The following is an 18,628-nucleotide window of genomic DNA, read 5'->3' on the forward strand; positions in this document are numbered from 1 at the left end:
AGAGAGAGAGAGAGAGAGAGAGAGAGAGAGAAGTTGATACTACTATCTATGTAATAAAGATTCTTTTGAGCAGACAGTTTAAAGAACGTATACGAGGTGTCTCAGGCATTCTATGTCGGACTATAACGTTAAAGGCCAAATTAAAAATTTAAGTAGATTTGTTTCGCTGTCGATTCAACAATTTTACAGTTATAAATGACCTAAAAATTATAAAATTTTGGCGATTAAGTTTTAGATTTTTTATTCACATCTTATTCGCCAAAATAAATGTTAAAGATTAAATCTGGATCCTTATATAAATAACAATGCTTTGACACCGAGCGCTGATTGATAAAAAACCGGCTGTGGGGGTAAAATTTACCCCTTTCATCCGCTTTTCACCAATCAGCGTTCGATCAAAGTTGTCCATATGAGGATTTGGGCTAAAAAATTATGCAAAGAAATGGCATCGAGTTAATTTCAAAGTTGCCAAAGAATTAAGTCGGCAGAAAATTTACAGTGCCCGAGACACTATGTATAAAGCGTTAGATATATGTTATTGGCGTAATAGTAGTGACAACTAGTGTTTGCTATATTTGCAATCTTCGATGAGAGAGAGGATATATAAAGAATTTATAAAGTTTATAATCGCTGCTATAGTAGTCAATTGTAAAGCGTTATGGCACAAAAATTGGATATGTGATTAAAAATTATATATGCTATTGTAATATGTATGTGTGTGTGTATATATATATATATACACACACACATATATACATATATATACATATATATACATATATGTATAATATATAATATACATATTATATATTATATAAAATCTGATATATATATATATTACGTTTCCTAAATTTTTTCGAAGTCATACAATATTATTTTTCATGATAGAAAAGATATTTAGATGTAGCGTCATGCTGTGCATTTGTATACTTTCTAGTATTAACGAAGCTGAAAATATTGGAATTGAATTCACACAGAGAGTAACACTGTGAGGACTAAGTTAGATTAATTAGAATTAGTTTCTGTATCAACTTGCATAATAAGTTCCATGATATACCTGCTTCATATAAAAGTTATTGTTTTAAATTTTATGCAGGATATTTAAGAACAATAAAATTATGTACAGCTAAATTTTGCTTCGCGTCAGCGTATACTCCTCTAGCATTATAATATACTAAATGATTAAATATTTATACAATTGTTCATAATATTGCATATTAGGTAATCCATTGAAAAAGGAATTATACGGTTCTCTTTGTATATTTTTCCAATGTTTACGGCTACACCTGTTTTATATAAAGATTAGTCATCTTATTTTATAATATTTCTTAGATAGCATTCCGCTTTGTTATTTACAGAGTATATTTTACGAGTTGTTGCAGTTTAAAATGCGCTTTTTGTTTTTACTTATTTGTGAAGAATCTCGGAAAATAAGAATATCAAAACAAATATATACTTTATACATATATTAGGCGCATAGAGAAATTAAATAATAATTGAAGGAATTTGTATAACATAAAATATTTAAATTCTGCTACGACTTTCTCTTCTCTTTTTCAGAAGCGTTTGTTACATATTTAACGTTTGATAAACGCGTTAAAAATTATTATAAAAATGTGTTACATATTACTATAGAAATTATTTTATATTTCGTCATATACAGAGAGGCTTAAGTATTTTTTATATGTGTAAGAACAAGATGAATTGAAGCTCTTTTTGTAAAAGAGATAAGAAGGCACTTACATTATTCAATATATCTATATAATATTTTTTGTGATGCATAATATTTAATATTGTTAAATCCGTAAATTTTTAATTGCTTTTATAATCTAGTCATGTAGAACAAAATATGTTAAAAAACTTTACGATAATATTATTAAATTCCTTCTATATATATATCATTAAATCTTTTATTTATCCTTCCACAAACATTTTTTTCTCCAATAAGTTAATTAAACGAAATTGTAATTATAATATATCTTTTCTCAATTGACAAAAATATTAAGTATAGTTTTTAATGTCCCAATAACTAAAATGCAAAAATTTTCTAAAAATTCCAAGAAATAATTTTGAAGATTATATATGATAGAAGAGAAACGCTATGTCATTATATATATTCTGGAGAACATTTTTTAAAATTCTTTATATAATTTTTTTAATTCTTTATATAACCTTTCAAATTTTTAAGAATTTCTGTATTTTTTATACAAATTGTATATACTTTTTTCAAACATACTATGATATTATAATAGTATATATTTGTGAAAAAAGTATCGATCTTTTCCTTCATATATGTAAATCCTGAAGATTCTAAGAGTTTTAAGATTTCTCATCTTATAATTTCTGAAGAAAAAATTGATAAAAAGTTTATGTCAAAGATATTAAGTTAATTAAAAATATTTTTTCAGAAGTCTTCATAAATTCAAAATATGACAACTTCTTTAAAGTATTAGAAGATGTTATGAGAATTGTTTTTCATCGCGGATATTTTGCTGGAATATAATAACATAAATATTTATTGACTAAGATGCTTAGATGCATGTATTATACTCGGAGAACTTTGCTTTTATAATTAAATTATCGAATTCGGTAACAACTGTTACTGCGCTCTCGTATCACGCCAAAGGTAATATCAGGCAATATGGCGTAAAAGAAAACCTCACGAATGAATTTGCTCTCTATACAGCATATAGTTTGTGGTAGCACGTTATAATCGGTGTACGCAGCGTGTTGAGAGTGTAGTTGAGTGTGAGTTGTTAGTTTGTGAGCTCTGTGAGGAAGCAGTGCCATTTGTGTTAGTAGACGTCGGTAGTGATGTGGAACTTTGCTACGGTGAAAATATGACGAAAATAAATCAGTTTACGAATGTCTCGTTTCTGCGTATCGCGACAATTCTCTGCACAATATCGCTATGCCTGGCTGCCCTGTCCGACAAACAATTATGTTACAACCCAGATTGTTCGGGTAATGAAGCCATACTTTAGATCTGAAACCCATAACATACTTTTTTCTCGTTCTACTTGGCCGCATTATGGTCATTGCATTACTTTTCCTTGTTATTTAGAACCTGTTTCGCTGGCCAGGACCATACTCGCTTACAGCGCAAACGATCTCGAGGTGATGTCATTTGGTGTCAATGTAGATGTCAAAGTTTTTAGTAAAGGGTCTGGAAAACGAACAGATTTATGGGGTGTTGAGGTACACTTTATGTTATCTTTCTATTGAATGTTATTGACCTTATTGTGATATAATATTTTTATTGTTTATACTTTTAAAAACTTTAACTTTCTGCTCTCTAATATATATTTCAGATTGATATTCCTTGACATTTCATAAAAGATATACTTTCTCCATCTATTGATCTTTATTTCAGATAAATGGCAAGCGTGGATTTGCACCCAAATCATTTCTTAAAGAATATAAAGTTCTAAAACGTGATTTGTTGTATGAAGTGCCTGTTTATAAGTTTAATGGTGAAGTTAATAAAGTTCAGTCTGATAAACTTGAATCAACAGAGAAAGAGAGTAGCGAATCGCATACTGTGTTGAAAAATGAATTATCTCAGGATGACAATGAGACACCGTCGCTGAAATCTATAGATGAAGGTATAGAATCTCATACGATTAATGCAGATAGTGTATCACCTTCTTATGAAGTGATAGATGGTACCACAGTTTATTTTGAGAATAATCCATCTGTGCAACCCAGCTCTGTATCTGAAGTTGCTCGTACTACTGCATTGCCGAATGAACAAGTTACAGTGACTCTTGATTCTGAAATAGAACAATTATCATCTGACAAGAATACATTCAACAACAACAAAGAATTAGAATCAAGCACGAATGACGCCAATAGTAAACTTAAAGGTATTAATTTATCAGGAAATAGTCAGAAAGAGACAAGCCTTAATTTTTCGATAGAAAATTCAGAAGCAATAATTGAATCAACTTTAGATACAGTGAACAAAGATGATATTTCAGTGTTTGATGGAAGTAGTAAATCTGAAGAGGTATCATTAAAAAATGTAAAACATACGGAAAGATCGGATAATAGTGCTAAGGAAAATGGGGAAGATAATAAGAAAGAAAAAGTTGCCGAACATGTCGAAAGCGACAGTATATTTGCTTCCATTACAAAAACGTTTAATATATTATCTAACTTGGAAACAGAGAGCTCCATTACTCAAAGTAGTGATGATACAGCTTCTGAAACTGCTGAAAATAATCTGCAAGTACAGGAACAAGTTTTGGAAAATATTGGAGTTGATACTGTAACCGAAAACATTCTTCAACCTCAAATAAAATTGGAATCAAATATAGATCAAATTTTTACAGATAAAGAACAAGTAGAAACGCAGCGAGAAATTATACATGAGAGTACTACTGAGAGTACTACTGAAAGCGTAAAAATTTTAGATGAAAAGATAAACGAAGTTTCTATAATTATTTTGGAAAATACTACATCTAGTAATGTGCCTTTATCCGATAATGTACATGAAAATGCTGATAAACCTGCCAAAGAATTGCCAACATCTCCAATTTTAACGGATGATAGTTCTATTCCTGCAAAACTCGACATTGATAGCTTTGTTGAATATACTGAAATACCGAAAATCAATGATGCAAAGCAAGTTACAGAAAATATGAGAACTGATGATGCAATTATTTCTAGTGAAAAAGATATAACTTTGTCTAGTTCGCAAGAAACTGTAGTTGCAAAAATCGCTACTCAAAGTAGCGACGATATTGAGCAGAAATTACCAGAAAGTAATGAAGTATTTCTCGAAAATGCAAAGAAAAATGTCGATAACGAAGAAATCACTGAACAAGTTGATAAAAATGTAATTGCTGAAATTTCAGAAACTATTAACTTATCATCTGAAACAGTAGAAAATATCACGACAAAATCATTCTCCGAAAGTTATTCCGGTGATGAAAATGTAGCAATTACAGAAGAGGCATTAAGTCGTAGCGCTGAAGATATTCAATTGATTAAAGAATCACTTGTACATAATAATGTAAATAAAAATGATAAGTTAGTCAATGATACTAGCTCTGATAATGTTCCTATGGAATCTAATGAAATCTCGAAATCTAGCGATCTCGGACCGGAGCAATCTATAGATTCTAGTCAAGAAAGTATAATCTCAGAGCAAACAATGACTTTCAATGAAGCTCTCAAGAAACAAGATTTACCAAACATTGAAAATTTGGAACATAACGATAGTAAGTTATTGATTAATTATAGTATAGAAAAGTTTCAGTATTATATAAAATATATTATAGAATATTAAAATGATTATATCTAAATGTAGATGCTTTATATGTTTAGGCGAAAATCAGATTGTTGTTAACTTTGGAAAAGAAGAAGAAACCTTACCTGAATATGGTGATCACATAAGCAGTGAAATTAAGGTTTTGTATAAAATAAAAAACGGAAATATTAGCCTGGAGAAACTAGGATCTACACCTTTTTCAGATGAAACAGAGGGTATTAATTATTCTATTATAATATACTTGATATACTTGTTAAGTTCTTTAAAAATTTAATATAATGTTTTTGCACAGTAACTTGCTCAACAATATGTACAACTTGTACGAAAGATCACGAATGCATAACTGAGACAGTAAGTGAGAACGAAGTAAGTTTTACCGAATTTTTTTGTATACTACTCATTTGCATATTTATATGTAACTATTTTTTCTTTGTAACAGAAGGTAGATCTCAAAAAAGAACAAAGCGAAGAAGGCAATGTAATGGATAAAACAAGATTAGAGCATAATTATTGGAAAACATTGATGTATTTGTGTGTAACAGCTTTTGCAACACTCGCGTTCACTCTCGGATATTATTACATTGAGGTAAAATTATCTTATTTATATTTAAAGTGCTTTAAACTGAATTTAAATCAAATCCATAATTTAAATTTATTTTCTATTTTAAGATCATATTTAAACCTTATTTTCTGATTTATTTCTGTTTTGCGATATGATTAGCTATACAAAGTATTTAAATTATTCAATAAACATAACATTGTTTAATAAAGTTTAATGATAAATATGTTTCTATTCAGAATATAAGAAGAGATGGACAATTTATTGCAAGAATTAATGAACTCGAGAAAGAGTTGTTAGTTTCAACAAAAGAATGTGAAGTTCTCAGTGAGAATCTAAAATCTACCAAAGATAAGGTGAGCAGTGTACGTGAGCAAATTGATGACTTGCTATTTTAACACATTTTCTTTTTCAATTATTAAAATTTGAACATATTATATATCACAACTTTAATATTGTAACAAGTAAGGGATAATGTCTATAAAACTTAATTGTTATGTATTCACAATATACAATCTTAATCAATCGTTTATTATTGTTTAAATATTTTAGTTGCATTGCATAGAAGATGAATCATTTGGTTCTAATGAAATGGTTGCATCGCTAAAAGCTGATTTAGAAATGTCACAGGTACATGCACAAGTATTTTTTGTTTTTTTTTTATTATGTCTGTATGAATTAAAAATTGCACATCTTGACATCTGTGTTTTTCTGTCGTAGAACGCAAAGATGGAGTTGGAAGATCAAGTTATTTCATTGGAGAAAGAATTGGAAAACATATCAGAAGCTGGTTTAGAAATGGAGCGTATGCTAAGAGAAATATTGTCGTCGAACAATGAAGTTAATCCGTTAGCTCAATCCGTGGAAAATCTACAGACGCGATTAGACACTCAACAAGCCGCAAACGAATCCTTAACAAATGCGTTAAATCTTAAGGCTCAAGAGGTAAGAGCAATTTATTTACAATATATTGTTTGCAGGTTAATTTTATTTCATTAAAAAAGCATTATTTTTTTATTTCTTAATTATGATACAGTGTGAATTTGAAGTTAATATTCGTTACAATGTTTATATATCTATACGAATATAATAAACATTTGAAAAAGCTAATATTTATATTCGCATGTTCGCACTTTTTATGTGCAGTAAAACAGAGCACTTTAATGCTCTGTTTTACTGCCTGTTTATTTATTTGTCTATATTAATTATTAACAGATGATTTACACGTTAAATACAATAAATTTATTTCAGATTGAGACTTTATTAGTAGAGCTTACTTCTGCTAAAAAGAAATGCGAGGAGCTTGAAGTAAAATATTTGCAGATACAGGATGAATTGGCGACTCAGAAAAATCTTAAAAATAATACCGAACAAACGTTAACGGATAACATACATAGTTTGGAAGAGCAAATAGACCAAGTAAATTCGTAATTATATACATTAATCAAAATTAATACATAACAATTAAAATATACTTTAATTACTGATAGATAATGGTTCAATTATTAAGATGTACTATTTCCTTAGTTGTCTATTGAAAAGTCATCGTTACATAAAGAATTAAAAGGCAAAGAGATAGAAGTGAAAGAACTATTAGAAATTATCAGCCAAGTTAAGTCAAACAATTTAGATCTGGAAAAGTTATATGACGTATCTCGCATTAAAATTGAAGCAGTGCAATTGCGTGAAGAGAGAGACGAATTAAAGATGCGATTAAACGATGTTAATGGAGCTCATCAGTTATTAGAAGGTACTTTTTAAAGAAAAGGAAATTTTATTGATTTAATAATTTTTTGAACTTTTTTAAATCTTATTCATAATAATATGTTTGTGTTCTAGAACATATGAAACTTGTTAAGGAAGAAATAGTTACGTTAAGCGATCAGTGTAAAATGGCTGAAAAAGAAAAGAAAGATGCGGAAACACGACTTGAAGTTTTATCAAAGTTTTTCCAAGATAAGGAAACCGAACGCCAAAAGTAAGAGATGATTAACCCTTAGAATTACACATTAAAAAAATTATACTTAAACAAACAATTAAAAACTTTATAATCTCATCATAGGGAAGAGACTATTTGGTTACAAAAACAAGGAGAAGTTGTATCAACAGTTGAAAGATTACACACAATGCAAAATGAAATTCAAAATTACAAGTAAGTATTATTTGGTATGATATGTTCAAGGAGAATTTAATTTATAAAAAGTTAACTTTTGTGCGCATATCATAATTATAAGAATTTATGTAACAAGTTTATGTGCTATAATTATCATAGAAAATTGAATTTTAGGCAACAAATAGAAATGTTACAACGGGAGATCGTGGATCAGGAGAGGGAGTACAAAAATCAAATATCCGCTCTAGAAACAAAGGCACATGAGCAATGGGTATGTGTAATATATATAGGAGAAAAATGTGAGTATTTTGTGATACGTTACTGAGAAAACTTATATTTGTTTTATAAGGTCGCTGCCCGTCAAAATGAGCGTCGTTTGGAAGAATCGAAAGCTGAGGCCGGCCAATTACGTAATCGTCTTACACTCGTAGAGAAAAATTTAAATGGTACAGATCCTGAAGCAAAGTTACATCGTAAGTATTTCTCTGTTACAAAATGTTAATTATACTCGTATTTAGTCCAATAACGAATAATTAAATACAATTTTTAGTTTGAATCACATTTTATCATCGATCATTGTTACACATTAACTTTTACTTTTTCCATATAGAAATATACATTCATTCTTTATAGACGAATAAGAATTTGTCATAAAGTTCTTGTAGAAATTATAACACACAGTAACGTTGCGATCCATAGAGTAAGATCGTTTAGTTTCTTAGAAAATAATAATTGAAAAATATGTATAATGTTATATTATCTCTGAGATGATAAGCAACGTTCATCTACAGACGGTGGATTGCAAAGTACCGCACGACGGAATTTATACTTTGGATTGTCTGTTTTCTTAAACTGATTTCCAAATACAGGCCTGGAAGCGAATGGAGAAACTGTGACTTCCCCGCCACTATTCATAGGAGCAGAATCGTCTAGTTCTCCCGTAATGTTTAGCAGTTCCTCAGGAGTTCCGCCACCTCCGCCACCTTCCTATCTACACTGTTTCCCGCCGTATCTACCACCCTTACCGCCCGCTGCTGTTTCTGGTCTACCTCCGTATGATATCGGTCAACGTCCTCCGCCACTCGGAGGCAGATTGTCGTCACCTCCACCGATGTTACCGCCACCGGCGTTACATCGTTCCCCGGCTTCCGGGGGCAGATACGAGAATGCCGGTTCCCCGCCGCCACCTATGTCTCCACCGCATTTACTTCCACCGTTTGACCATCATAGATCACCACCACTACCTCCGTTCGGTAGTGATCATATTCCACCCCTTCCTCCACCTGGCTCAATATTGCCGCCTCTGGGAACGGCACATCCATGGGGTGAAGATTCACTGCCGCATCCGCGCAATTCTGGTTTTCATCTTCATCAACGAGAACGTACGCGCAATCATAAAGGTTTGTGAAAATCATGACAGAGAGCGACTACACGTATTTCATCGGCATGCCACGTAGCGTTAATCCGTTAGAACAGCCTGACGTTTTCCGCCCTTTTGGGAAGTTTGTACTTTAGTTATTTTTTTATTATTATCTGCCTTTTTATTTTTGTGCATGCAAGGACACAAACGTTTCTCTAAAGTGAAACAGTTTTGGAGTGCTATGGAAGGAAATAGTCCCAAATAAAGAGTCAGGTTAAAGAGTTTATAATCAACGATTTTAATTTATGCTAATGGCATACATAATGTACTTTTAATTTTTTAAGCATAATTTTGATATTTTTTATTATTCTTATTATTGCCATTGAAAATCTTTTTATAAAATTCAGATTAAAAGTTAGCTTCAATTTATTAATTTTTTAATAAGTTTTTATACAATATTGTATTAAAATTTATTTTTTTAACATCATTCTGTATTCTAGATCGTAGAATAAATCTTTTTACTTGTGTGTATTGCAGTAATTAAGGAACATAAAAAAAAAAAGATATTTTACTTAATTAAATATTAATCTTTTTTAGGTTCCTTACATTCTTCGGGAGAATCACTGGATAAAGCACATCACGGGAAAGTCTAAGTTTTGTATCTTGTTATTCAATACACTTGTACAAAGGCCAAATCATCACTGTATCAGTGAGAGTTCTCATTGTGTAACAATTATAAATAAATATGTGATGATAAAAATTTTATGTCAGATATTAATAGAAGAAACGTATTACTATACACAGGAATTTATTAAACAGTGTCATCTGTCAACGTTATTGTATCTGTGATTATTATATAGTAGACTTTCTGTTGTTTTATTTAAAAGTAGCAATCTTTTTATCATTAGTTATCTGATAAATTAGTCCTTTATTTTATGATTTTGAAAATGGTGTATAATAAATTATTTATAAGAATTGATAAAAATATTTTTATATCAATTATGAAAACGTAAGAAACATTGAAAATTTGTAATTATATATTTCTAATAATATATTATAGATAGCAAATGTTCATAGTAAATAAAATATTGTAATAAAGCTCTTATAAATCTTAATTATGTAGATTATAAAAGATATAATTGTTATATTATACAGTTTTAAAAATCGAAATAAATTGTAATTTATTACGGTAGGCTGTGTTATCAGAGTTATTGCAGATTTAAATATATAACTTTAGTGCTAAAATAAAGGAAATTAAATATTTTTATTTTTCTATCTTTTAATCTGTATAATTAAAGTGAAATGTTATAATTATTTGTGATATAAGTGTGTATATATAAACTATTTTTCACTTTTATGTTTATATAATTTTTTATAAAACAATTTGTATAAGTTATTGGTAAAATCGTTTGCTCCAAAAAATGAAAATTATGCATTTATTACCTATAGAAATATTTTCTTTTTACATTTTTGTATTCAACAAAATGCGAGATATACAAGTAACATAATATTTAAATACTTACAATAGTATTTAAATGTACTTACAGTATTCACAATTCAAGAAGGGCGAGGAATGCACGCAATATTGTTATAGCCTGCATGTATGTTGCAGCTTTGTAAAAACCATTTTCTCTCTGTTTCTTATATCACAAATAGTGGATATGGATGATAAAAGTATAATGATATTATAATTATCAATAATGTTATGCTAAGAATACTACGAAAAATATAAAGAAAAATATCAGGACTGCAAATATCTTTATCATTAGCCACCTATTACTTGTCACAGACTGAAAGTATCTCAGTATTTCGGTGTGTGCAGCTTCCACGTTTAGCTCAGTATCTTCCATGTTGCTATCTATCCTGAAAGTTAATTATATTTAAAAATTAAAAATATATATTTTCAGTACTTACGAAATATTTTAACAAATTAAAATACTTTTCTATTTTCAAGACAATTGCCTTTATTTTTTTTAGATTTATATTACATTATGTCTTTTACCTTTCAACCATTTCTTCTTGTTCCTTAACCATATGCGCTAATTGTTGGAAAATACCTCCTAACTCAACTATAGTAGACTCTATATTTTGCATAGTTTCAGCTCTCGATTGCATATACGCATCCTTTAAGAAGCAAATGTATGTATTCCTATATTATATTTTTTACTTAATTCACAGTCTTGCCACTATTACTTACAGTATCATCTTGTATAATTTGTTGCAACTGCTGATTCATCACAGGTTCAAGATCTATCGCAACTGAACTACTAGAAATTTCTTCTTGTAGTAATAAAGAACCTTGTCTTCCAGAAACAACACTCGGAGGGAGCATAGTAGACAGAGATCCTTGAGTAAACTGCTGTCTCCTGCTTTGTTCCTCTCTCATATTCTACATCAAATGATTTATTTCTTAACATTGTAAAGTTGTTATTTAATTATTTCTTAATATGTATATAATTATTTCTCAATTTCCCATAATATTTATAATTCTATATTCTTTTTGTTAATATCAATTAAATTTATTGTTATTCAATAATATTGCCAACAAAAAAGATCAAGAAAATATGTAATTTAAAATATGTAAAATATAAAATATACAATATTTTAATGTAGAAATTAATTGATGCTGTACTGAAATATTCTATAACAATAACTGACTATGATATAAAAAAATGTTTATTTTATAATATTTAAATCTAAAGACCGTCAATGTACGACTAATACAAATATGAAGCCTATACAGTCTAGTTTGGATCTTAGTCACTTATATGTAATTTCACGTGAATTTATATACTAATATGTGTAGTCTTTCCAAACTACGTGCCGAACAATTGTCAGTCTTGAAATGCAACTCTAATAAACTACCGTAGTACTATCACGAATTAAATTAACAATTTAATAATTAATTGTATATATTAATTAATAATAATAACAATGCTCTTTTTGGCATCTTATATCGATATTGAACTATATTAAAATTTGAAAAATACTAAATCTGGAAATAATTCTTATTGCGAAAAATATTACATTAGCCAGTAAATGTTTATTTTATGTTACATACCTCTGAACGAACTTCCAAAACACTTTTGAAATGATTGGACATATTAGCTAGCTTTGATTGTAATGTCATCACAATTGAAGAAGAATGCGAAGCAATGTGATGACTTTGGGAAGAACCAAAGCTTTCTCTCTGCGACTTTCCAAGCTCTTGTAATTTCCCGATTTGAAGATTTAAGCCTTTTAGATCCGTTTTTATAATATGTGTAAGCTCTTCAATCTCTGTTTGTCTGTCGTTAAATATGGATTTTTTCTTAGCCACTGTAACGTACAATATTAGTTATTACAGAACATTTTAAAATGTTTTGTTAGTAGTTCTGCTATCATTTTAGTACGTTCCAATTATTTTTATTCTATTATATATCATAAAATGCTGCAAAAACAATCTCCTTTGTATAACTAATGTACAGTTTTATTATTTGCAATGTCCTACTTGGACGCAACATATTGTAACCGTTTAATCTACGTTCAGCTGAACTCTTACACAGGGCAAGTTTCTCCAGCTTGATAAAAGTGCCAGTAATGTTTCTGCTAATGTTCTTAGCTATCATCATGAAGTTCGAGTAACTCTGTATCTGGCGTGCACGGCGCGGATTTTGCAGGTTCGCTGTGGTCCGCGCCACGGTCCTGCTCTGCATGGAGCGGATTGCGTTGGCAAACTCATTGGTCCTGTCGCGGGATGTCATCGTCGTTGTTGTTGCCGTCGTCGTCGTCGTCGTTGTCGTCGGCTGTTGCTCACTTGAGTCCAAGTCAACAGTCTTCTCGCTCAGCAATCTGCTGCTCGCTTCGTTTCCATCGTGATAGTGCCGCGAGCTGCCCGAGCTCGCAAGGTCGCGATTTACCACGGGCCCTACAACATGACGTCTGCGTGCTGACATCGCAGCATCCTCTCAGCTTTCTCCACGTGCGCGTGTGTCCCGAGGGCTTCGACCACCACCGAGTCCGATAACGTCAACAGATTGCAGCGGTGGCGGCAACGGTGGCGACGACGGCAGCGGACACGTCCGCATGACATCCACACATGACAGTCTCCTCTGACAAGTCTGAAATGTGTGAATCAGTGTGTCTAGTTGAATACGCGTACACGTCTACAATTAGGTCATAGAAGAGGTACTGTCACGTGTGGCAAGTTTAAAGCCGCGTGGCGTACGCGATGACGCGCCATTTTTCCCGTCGACAGAAATACGCGCGACTTTTAAACGAAGGAACTTGTCGCAATGAACCAGAATCGATTCTAGTCGACTAAAAGTCGAAAAAATGAACTGTTGCATCTTTTGTTACATATAATTAAATTAGCTTTTAATAAGAATATGTAGTATAAACATTATCTTTAAAAAAATCTTTGAAAATATACTTGAAATAACTATATGGGATCAAATTTCCGCTATGTGATAATACAGCAAATAGTTCTTATAAGTATGCTTAAAATAGAATTTAGTTTTTATTATATTAAAAGCTAATTGTATACAACAAAAAAATATAATTCATTTTTTTACTTTTGGTCAGTTAAGCCAGCGGCACACGGTGCTTGTTTTCCTGCTGGATTGCTAGCTAGATCAGATTCTTGCCATCGGATTGGCCGCGATATTGGCATTTTCAGCACCGCAGCCAATACGGTGGCAAGATTCTAATCCAGCTAGCAATCCAGCAGGAAAACAAGCACCGTGTGCCGTAGGCTTTAGAATTGATTCTGGTTCACTTTGTGCCGTTTTGTGATTTCATTCCTTTTTGTATCTGACGATACATTTTGTTAACATTGTATTTACAAAAAAAAAATAATATCAAGAGAAAAAATTATTTAAAATTTAATTATATAAAATTACAATTTTCCAACTTTTTGGAAAAATTATATTTAAATTTTTAAAAGATCAAATATATTTGATCATTATATCTAATTTTAATCATTGCTTGATTTTAAAGTAAAGCTATTTTAAAGTAAACAGATGAAATACGTAAAATTCTCGAAAGCTATTATTAGTATAAACATAAAATGCTATCTAATGATAAAAAATGTCAATATTCTTTATTTTGTGTTATATATTGTTATTTACTCATTAAAAAAAAAAAATTTGTGTAACGTACATTATTTCCCCAAACTGTTAAGCTGGTTCTATAAAGGCACTAAAGATGTCGGTATTCTTATCCGCCATTTTTCGTATTATACCTTCTCATTAAGCTGGTTCTACATTAGTTGCAAGTCGATCGCAAGTTCGTTGCGACAGCCAATCTCAAGCTTGCATTTTGAAATCAACGCTTCAGCCCCTTTTAGTCACATCGCAGCGTCGCAAGCGTTATGGCCCAATCAGAGTCGAACTAGTTTAATATTCATTGGACTGCAATGCTTGCGACACTGCGACTAATGTAGAACTAGCTTAATAAACGCGGACAAAACAAAACTGCCTGCTCGCTGAGCGATTGAATATGATTGGTTGAAACTATAAGTAACAATCAATCATGTCTATTTGCTCAGCAAACGAGCTAATCGTTTTCTTTTAAGAAGAGAAAATTTGGGAAATTTATCTGCAGGGTAGCATTTATGAATTGCATTTATTGAAATATTTAATGTACATATTCACGCTGAACTTAAATCTATAATTTGGACTTATATATATATGTGTGTGTGTGTGTGTGTGTGTGTGTGGGTGCGTGCGCGCGCGCGCGCGCGTGCATGTGTGTGTTATCTTGAAACCTTAAGTACCGGTTATCAAAATTATTAGGATCAAATAACTAAATCGTAAACTTAATCGGACATATTAAACTTTATTGGACATATTTTATATATAATTATATGTATATTACTATTATTTTATTGTATATCAACTTACAGGATGACTTATACATTCTGTAAGAAATACATCTTTATGTCTGTATATACTACAGTATTATATACGACTGTATATACGACTTACAATCTATAAGAAATACATCTGTATGTATATGGAAATATGTGAAGGTAGCACAACAGGAACGCACATTTTTCTTTCTATAAAATTCTAAAAAAAATCGCAACGTTCCACGGTAGACATTTTAAATTTTTTCTCTGTAATTTGTTCATGAATATTTACCTGCGTGGATATTTGTAACCATAATTGTATATACCTTGAAAAAATTAGTGGTTTTTTTTTTAGCATTAAAGATACTAATGCTACGTTCAACAGAATAAACAGCTTTTTGTAACTGTTGTAAAATCCTTTAATAAGATTAGTTTTGTTCTTATAGTTAGTTTCTTACTAGATCTAAATATATCTATATAAACTAATTATATTAAAGAATCTTACAACAGTTGCAAAGCTGCTTTCGTTGCTAAACGTAGCCATTGTCAAGGAAACTGGAAGAGCTGGAATAGTTAATTGGATATATGCAAAGGAAATTTTCAATTTATGAAATATATTAACCTTATGTAATCTTTCACACAATAAAAGTCTCCGTGTCGTTTTATAAGTATACATAAAATATGTTAATGCGATACAGCAGCAATTTACTTTATATTAATAGTATTTGGTCTTATAAAACGTGACCAACGTTGAATCAACTGGACTGGCGTAAATATTTCACTTGGCGAACGATGGAGTGGTATAATTAGTTATTACAAAATGGCCTTGCATATATGTGTATATATGTATAACATATTTATGTATATTAATATATCAGCCAATAAACCGACGTGATATATGACGAAGCATGTGGCTTCGGTGCTTTCACCTTTTTTGCTCGATTTCAATTCATGTAAGGTAGAATAACGAGATACGCGAGAATTATACAGGAAATATATATTGATTACTAAATATCACTCATTAGTTATCGCACACCAGTTTCATTTTTACCAATTTATAAAATATACAAAAATCTTTAACGTCTTTTTGAAATGTCAGATACATAAACATGTACGGAATATAAATTAGAAGGGGGGGTCAAAGTAATTAATTTTTGAAAAATACGAGATGTTACATAACATTTTATTTCCATATCAATTACTAGTGCATATGTGTCTCTTAAGCGTATTTCATATGTATAAAATTCAATTGTTCAGACTATTCAGAGTATAAAATGTTCAGCTGAAAAACGTAAACGCACATTGGCCTTTAAATCTCATTTATTTTAATTCCACGTTTAACCGAGAGTTTTAATTTGATTCGAAAGCTTTTAATCAATTAATTAACTTTAAATAAATTCTCGCAATTAATTGAAACCAATTAGCCCCCCCCCCCCCTATTTCCAACTTGTATTATTTACGTATTTTAAAATATTCCAGCTTATTTTTTTCAGGAACAGCGATATTTTTTTCCGAAGAAACGCAGGTAAACGTTATATATACTACCGTATCGAGAAGCGATAGGAAACAACAGAAACATAACTTCATATATGTATGTATTACATGTATAATGTATATATATATGTATATATTACAGTAATGCTTTATATTTTAATACGATGCACACCGCGGTGTGGCATCGAAGTTACTCTACTACAGCCACGAAATAAAGGTCACTCCTTCTTCTTCCTAAAATCCACTCAGACATCGCTGATCGTCGACGTGTCTCGCGAGCAGACTGACTACCTTTTAAGCGGTCAGTGTTTCCGTGTTTTTCGGTATCTCGTTGTTGAACTCCTCGACCGTCTCGCGACTGTCTGATTCTGGTTCCGGCCTCACCGACGGTTGCTCCGTGCTGCCTCCGATCACTTCGGTCTCGTTTTGTGGCTTCACGTCGACTGTACGAATACGGAACACGGTGCCACTGTTATTATCACCGCTCACGAATGTTGTCTCGTTGATCGTCACCACATGACCGTTAATGATCTGCAATCAAACCATTTGTGAGTATTAAAGATTAGCTGCATCAGAAAATTGCCACGAAAACATCATTCTAAAATAATAATCTATAACTTTTCCCTAATTTCCAAACAAAATTTCATGATTTTCAATGACTTTCAATAATATTTAAACATTTTTTATATTTTTATTGTGTGATTTGGAAACCGTTAAATATTTTGTTGAGAGATAAATGTAACATAACAATGTAAATTATATATTATTGCACTGTAAAAAATAAAATGTTGATTTTTAACTTAAAGACTTGTAGTAAATTTTCTAAGACATCTTTGTGTTAATTTTAATATTTTTGCATGTCTCAGAAAATCCATTATACGTCTTTAAGTTAAAATTAACATTTTATTTTTTACAATGTAATTATTGTTACTGACGCTCGAATTTTTGACTATTAAAATGATAGTATACCAAAATTGCGTAGATGTATTATTAAACTTTTTTAAAATAAAGAATTGTGACTTTCCAGAAAATTTTGCAAAATAATTCTCTGACTTTTCCTTGATTTCCCTGATTTCTAGTTTTGTGGCAACCATGTTAATTCGAAATACCGCGTTTTTAGTATTTCTTATTGAGATACGTTAAGTCCAGTGTGAATTTAATTTAAAAGAAGAAATCCTAATATTAGAAATTGATTTAACAATTCTGAATTCTTCCTCAATCTCCAAATATAATCTGATTCGTTATAATGAAGTTCTTGGGAAAGATAGCATAATATGTACACATTACACGTGCCCTCGAAGGAACGAGAGCTGATTCAGACAGGGACACAAACCGCTTTATCGAACAATTTGCAGTTCTACAACTGACAAACGCATCGTCAAAATTAATTAAGCTCCATTATTGAAGAATTTGCAACGCTGCGTGGATTTAACTGCGTTTAGTGCATGACAGTGCGATACAATGTGGTTTACTCTGTTAACAAAGAGATACACGCTTCAGTATGAATTATTAGAATCGCTGTATGTAATTAAACTTTCTATGCCTTTCTACTTCATGTGTGAAAGTATAATGAGAAAAAATCTCTTTACATTTCTACATTTCTACATTTTTATAACAAAATACTAAATCACGTTTCAATTTCACATATCATCGCTTTTAATACGTTTTTACATTTTTTGCATTTGTAATTTTAATTCTTTGACGTCTGAACGGCAATAGGGGTATTATTATTTATAAATGAGACTGATTCAAAAATACCAATACTTTTTGGTAAGATATGAACTCGCGATTATAAATATCTCGGTTATCGCATATAACAATAACATAATATTGCGAAAAATTTATAAAAAGAAAAAGAGATCTCTTTTAGCTTCGTAGGAGAATGGGATCACAGGTCAGACCAATCATCTTAATTACAAGAATTCTAAATAATGATTATAAATATTGTATATTACCTGTTTTTTATCTAATATATTTTACTTCATATAAAATTTATC

The 18,628-nt window shown here is 30.7% G+C and overlaps 3 protein-coding genes across 4 annotated transcripts in view; 1 reads left to right on the plus strand and 2 right to left on the minus strand.

Moving 5' to 3' along the window:
• The first annotated feature begins 2,758 nt into the window (after window positions 1–2,758).
• On the plus strand, window positions 2,759–10,102 carry Tango1 (transport and golgi organization 1). 2 transcript variants are annotated; one of them, XM_018550716.1, is made up of 17 exons: window positions 2,759–2,964; window positions 3,065–3,198; window positions 3,374–5,225; window positions 5,332–5,490; window positions 5,568–5,641; window positions 5,715–5,861; window positions 6,074–6,199; window positions 6,387–6,464; window positions 6,555–6,779; window positions 7,086–7,253; window positions 7,362–7,584; window positions 7,674–7,812; window positions 7,897–7,986; window positions 8,122–8,218; window positions 8,297–8,420; window positions 8,817–9,347; window positions 9,905–10,102. In XM_018550716.1, the coding sequence occupies exons 1-17, from the start codon at window positions 2,841–2,843 to the stop codon at window positions 9,958–9,960; spliced, it is 4,347 nt and encodes a 1,448-aa protein (XP_018406218.1). In that variant the 5' UTR covers window positions 2,759–2,840; the 3' UTR covers window positions 9,961–10,102. The 2 variants fall into 2 exon arrangements, with proteins under 2 accessions (XP_018406218.1, XP_018406219.1); XM_018550717.1 differs by having other exon boundaries at window positions 6,074–6,190.
• A 618-nt stretch (window positions 10,103–10,720) lies between these two features.
• Syx5 (syntaxin 5) lies at window positions 10,721–13,242 on the minus strand. The gene is made up of 5 exons (XM_018550726.1): window positions 12,849–13,242; window positions 12,369–12,625; window positions 11,505–11,696; window positions 11,310–11,431; window positions 10,721–11,170 (listed from the first exon to the last, which is right to left on the minus strand). Exons 1-5 carry the CDS (start codon window positions 13,240–13,242, stop codon window positions 11,011–11,013), a joined length of 1,125 nt encoding a protein of 374 aa, XP_018406228.1. The 3' UTR covers window positions 10,721–11,010.
• A 3,064-nt stretch (window positions 13,243–16,306) lies between these two features.
• Window positions 16,307–18,628, minus strand: part of LOC108782438 (virus-induced RNA 1) — a 36,058-nt gene continuing 33,736 nt past the window's right edge. The window contains exon 4 of the mRNA XM_018550718.1: window positions 16,307–17,162. Within this exon, the coding sequence (XP_018406220.1) occupies window positions 16,926–17,162 (237 nt within the window). The 3' untranslated portion in view covers window positions 16,307–16,925. The remainder of the gene's footprint in view (window positions 17,163–18,628) is intronic.

Source organism: Cyphomyrmex costatus, unplaced genomic scaffold, assembly GCF_001594065.2.
Source record: "Cyphomyrmex costatus isolate MS0001 unplaced genomic scaffold, Ccosl1.0 scaffold127, whole genome shotgun sequence".
Lineage (NCBI taxonomy): Eukaryota > Metazoa > Arthropoda > Insecta > Hymenoptera > Formicidae > Cyphomyrmex > Cyphomyrmex costatus.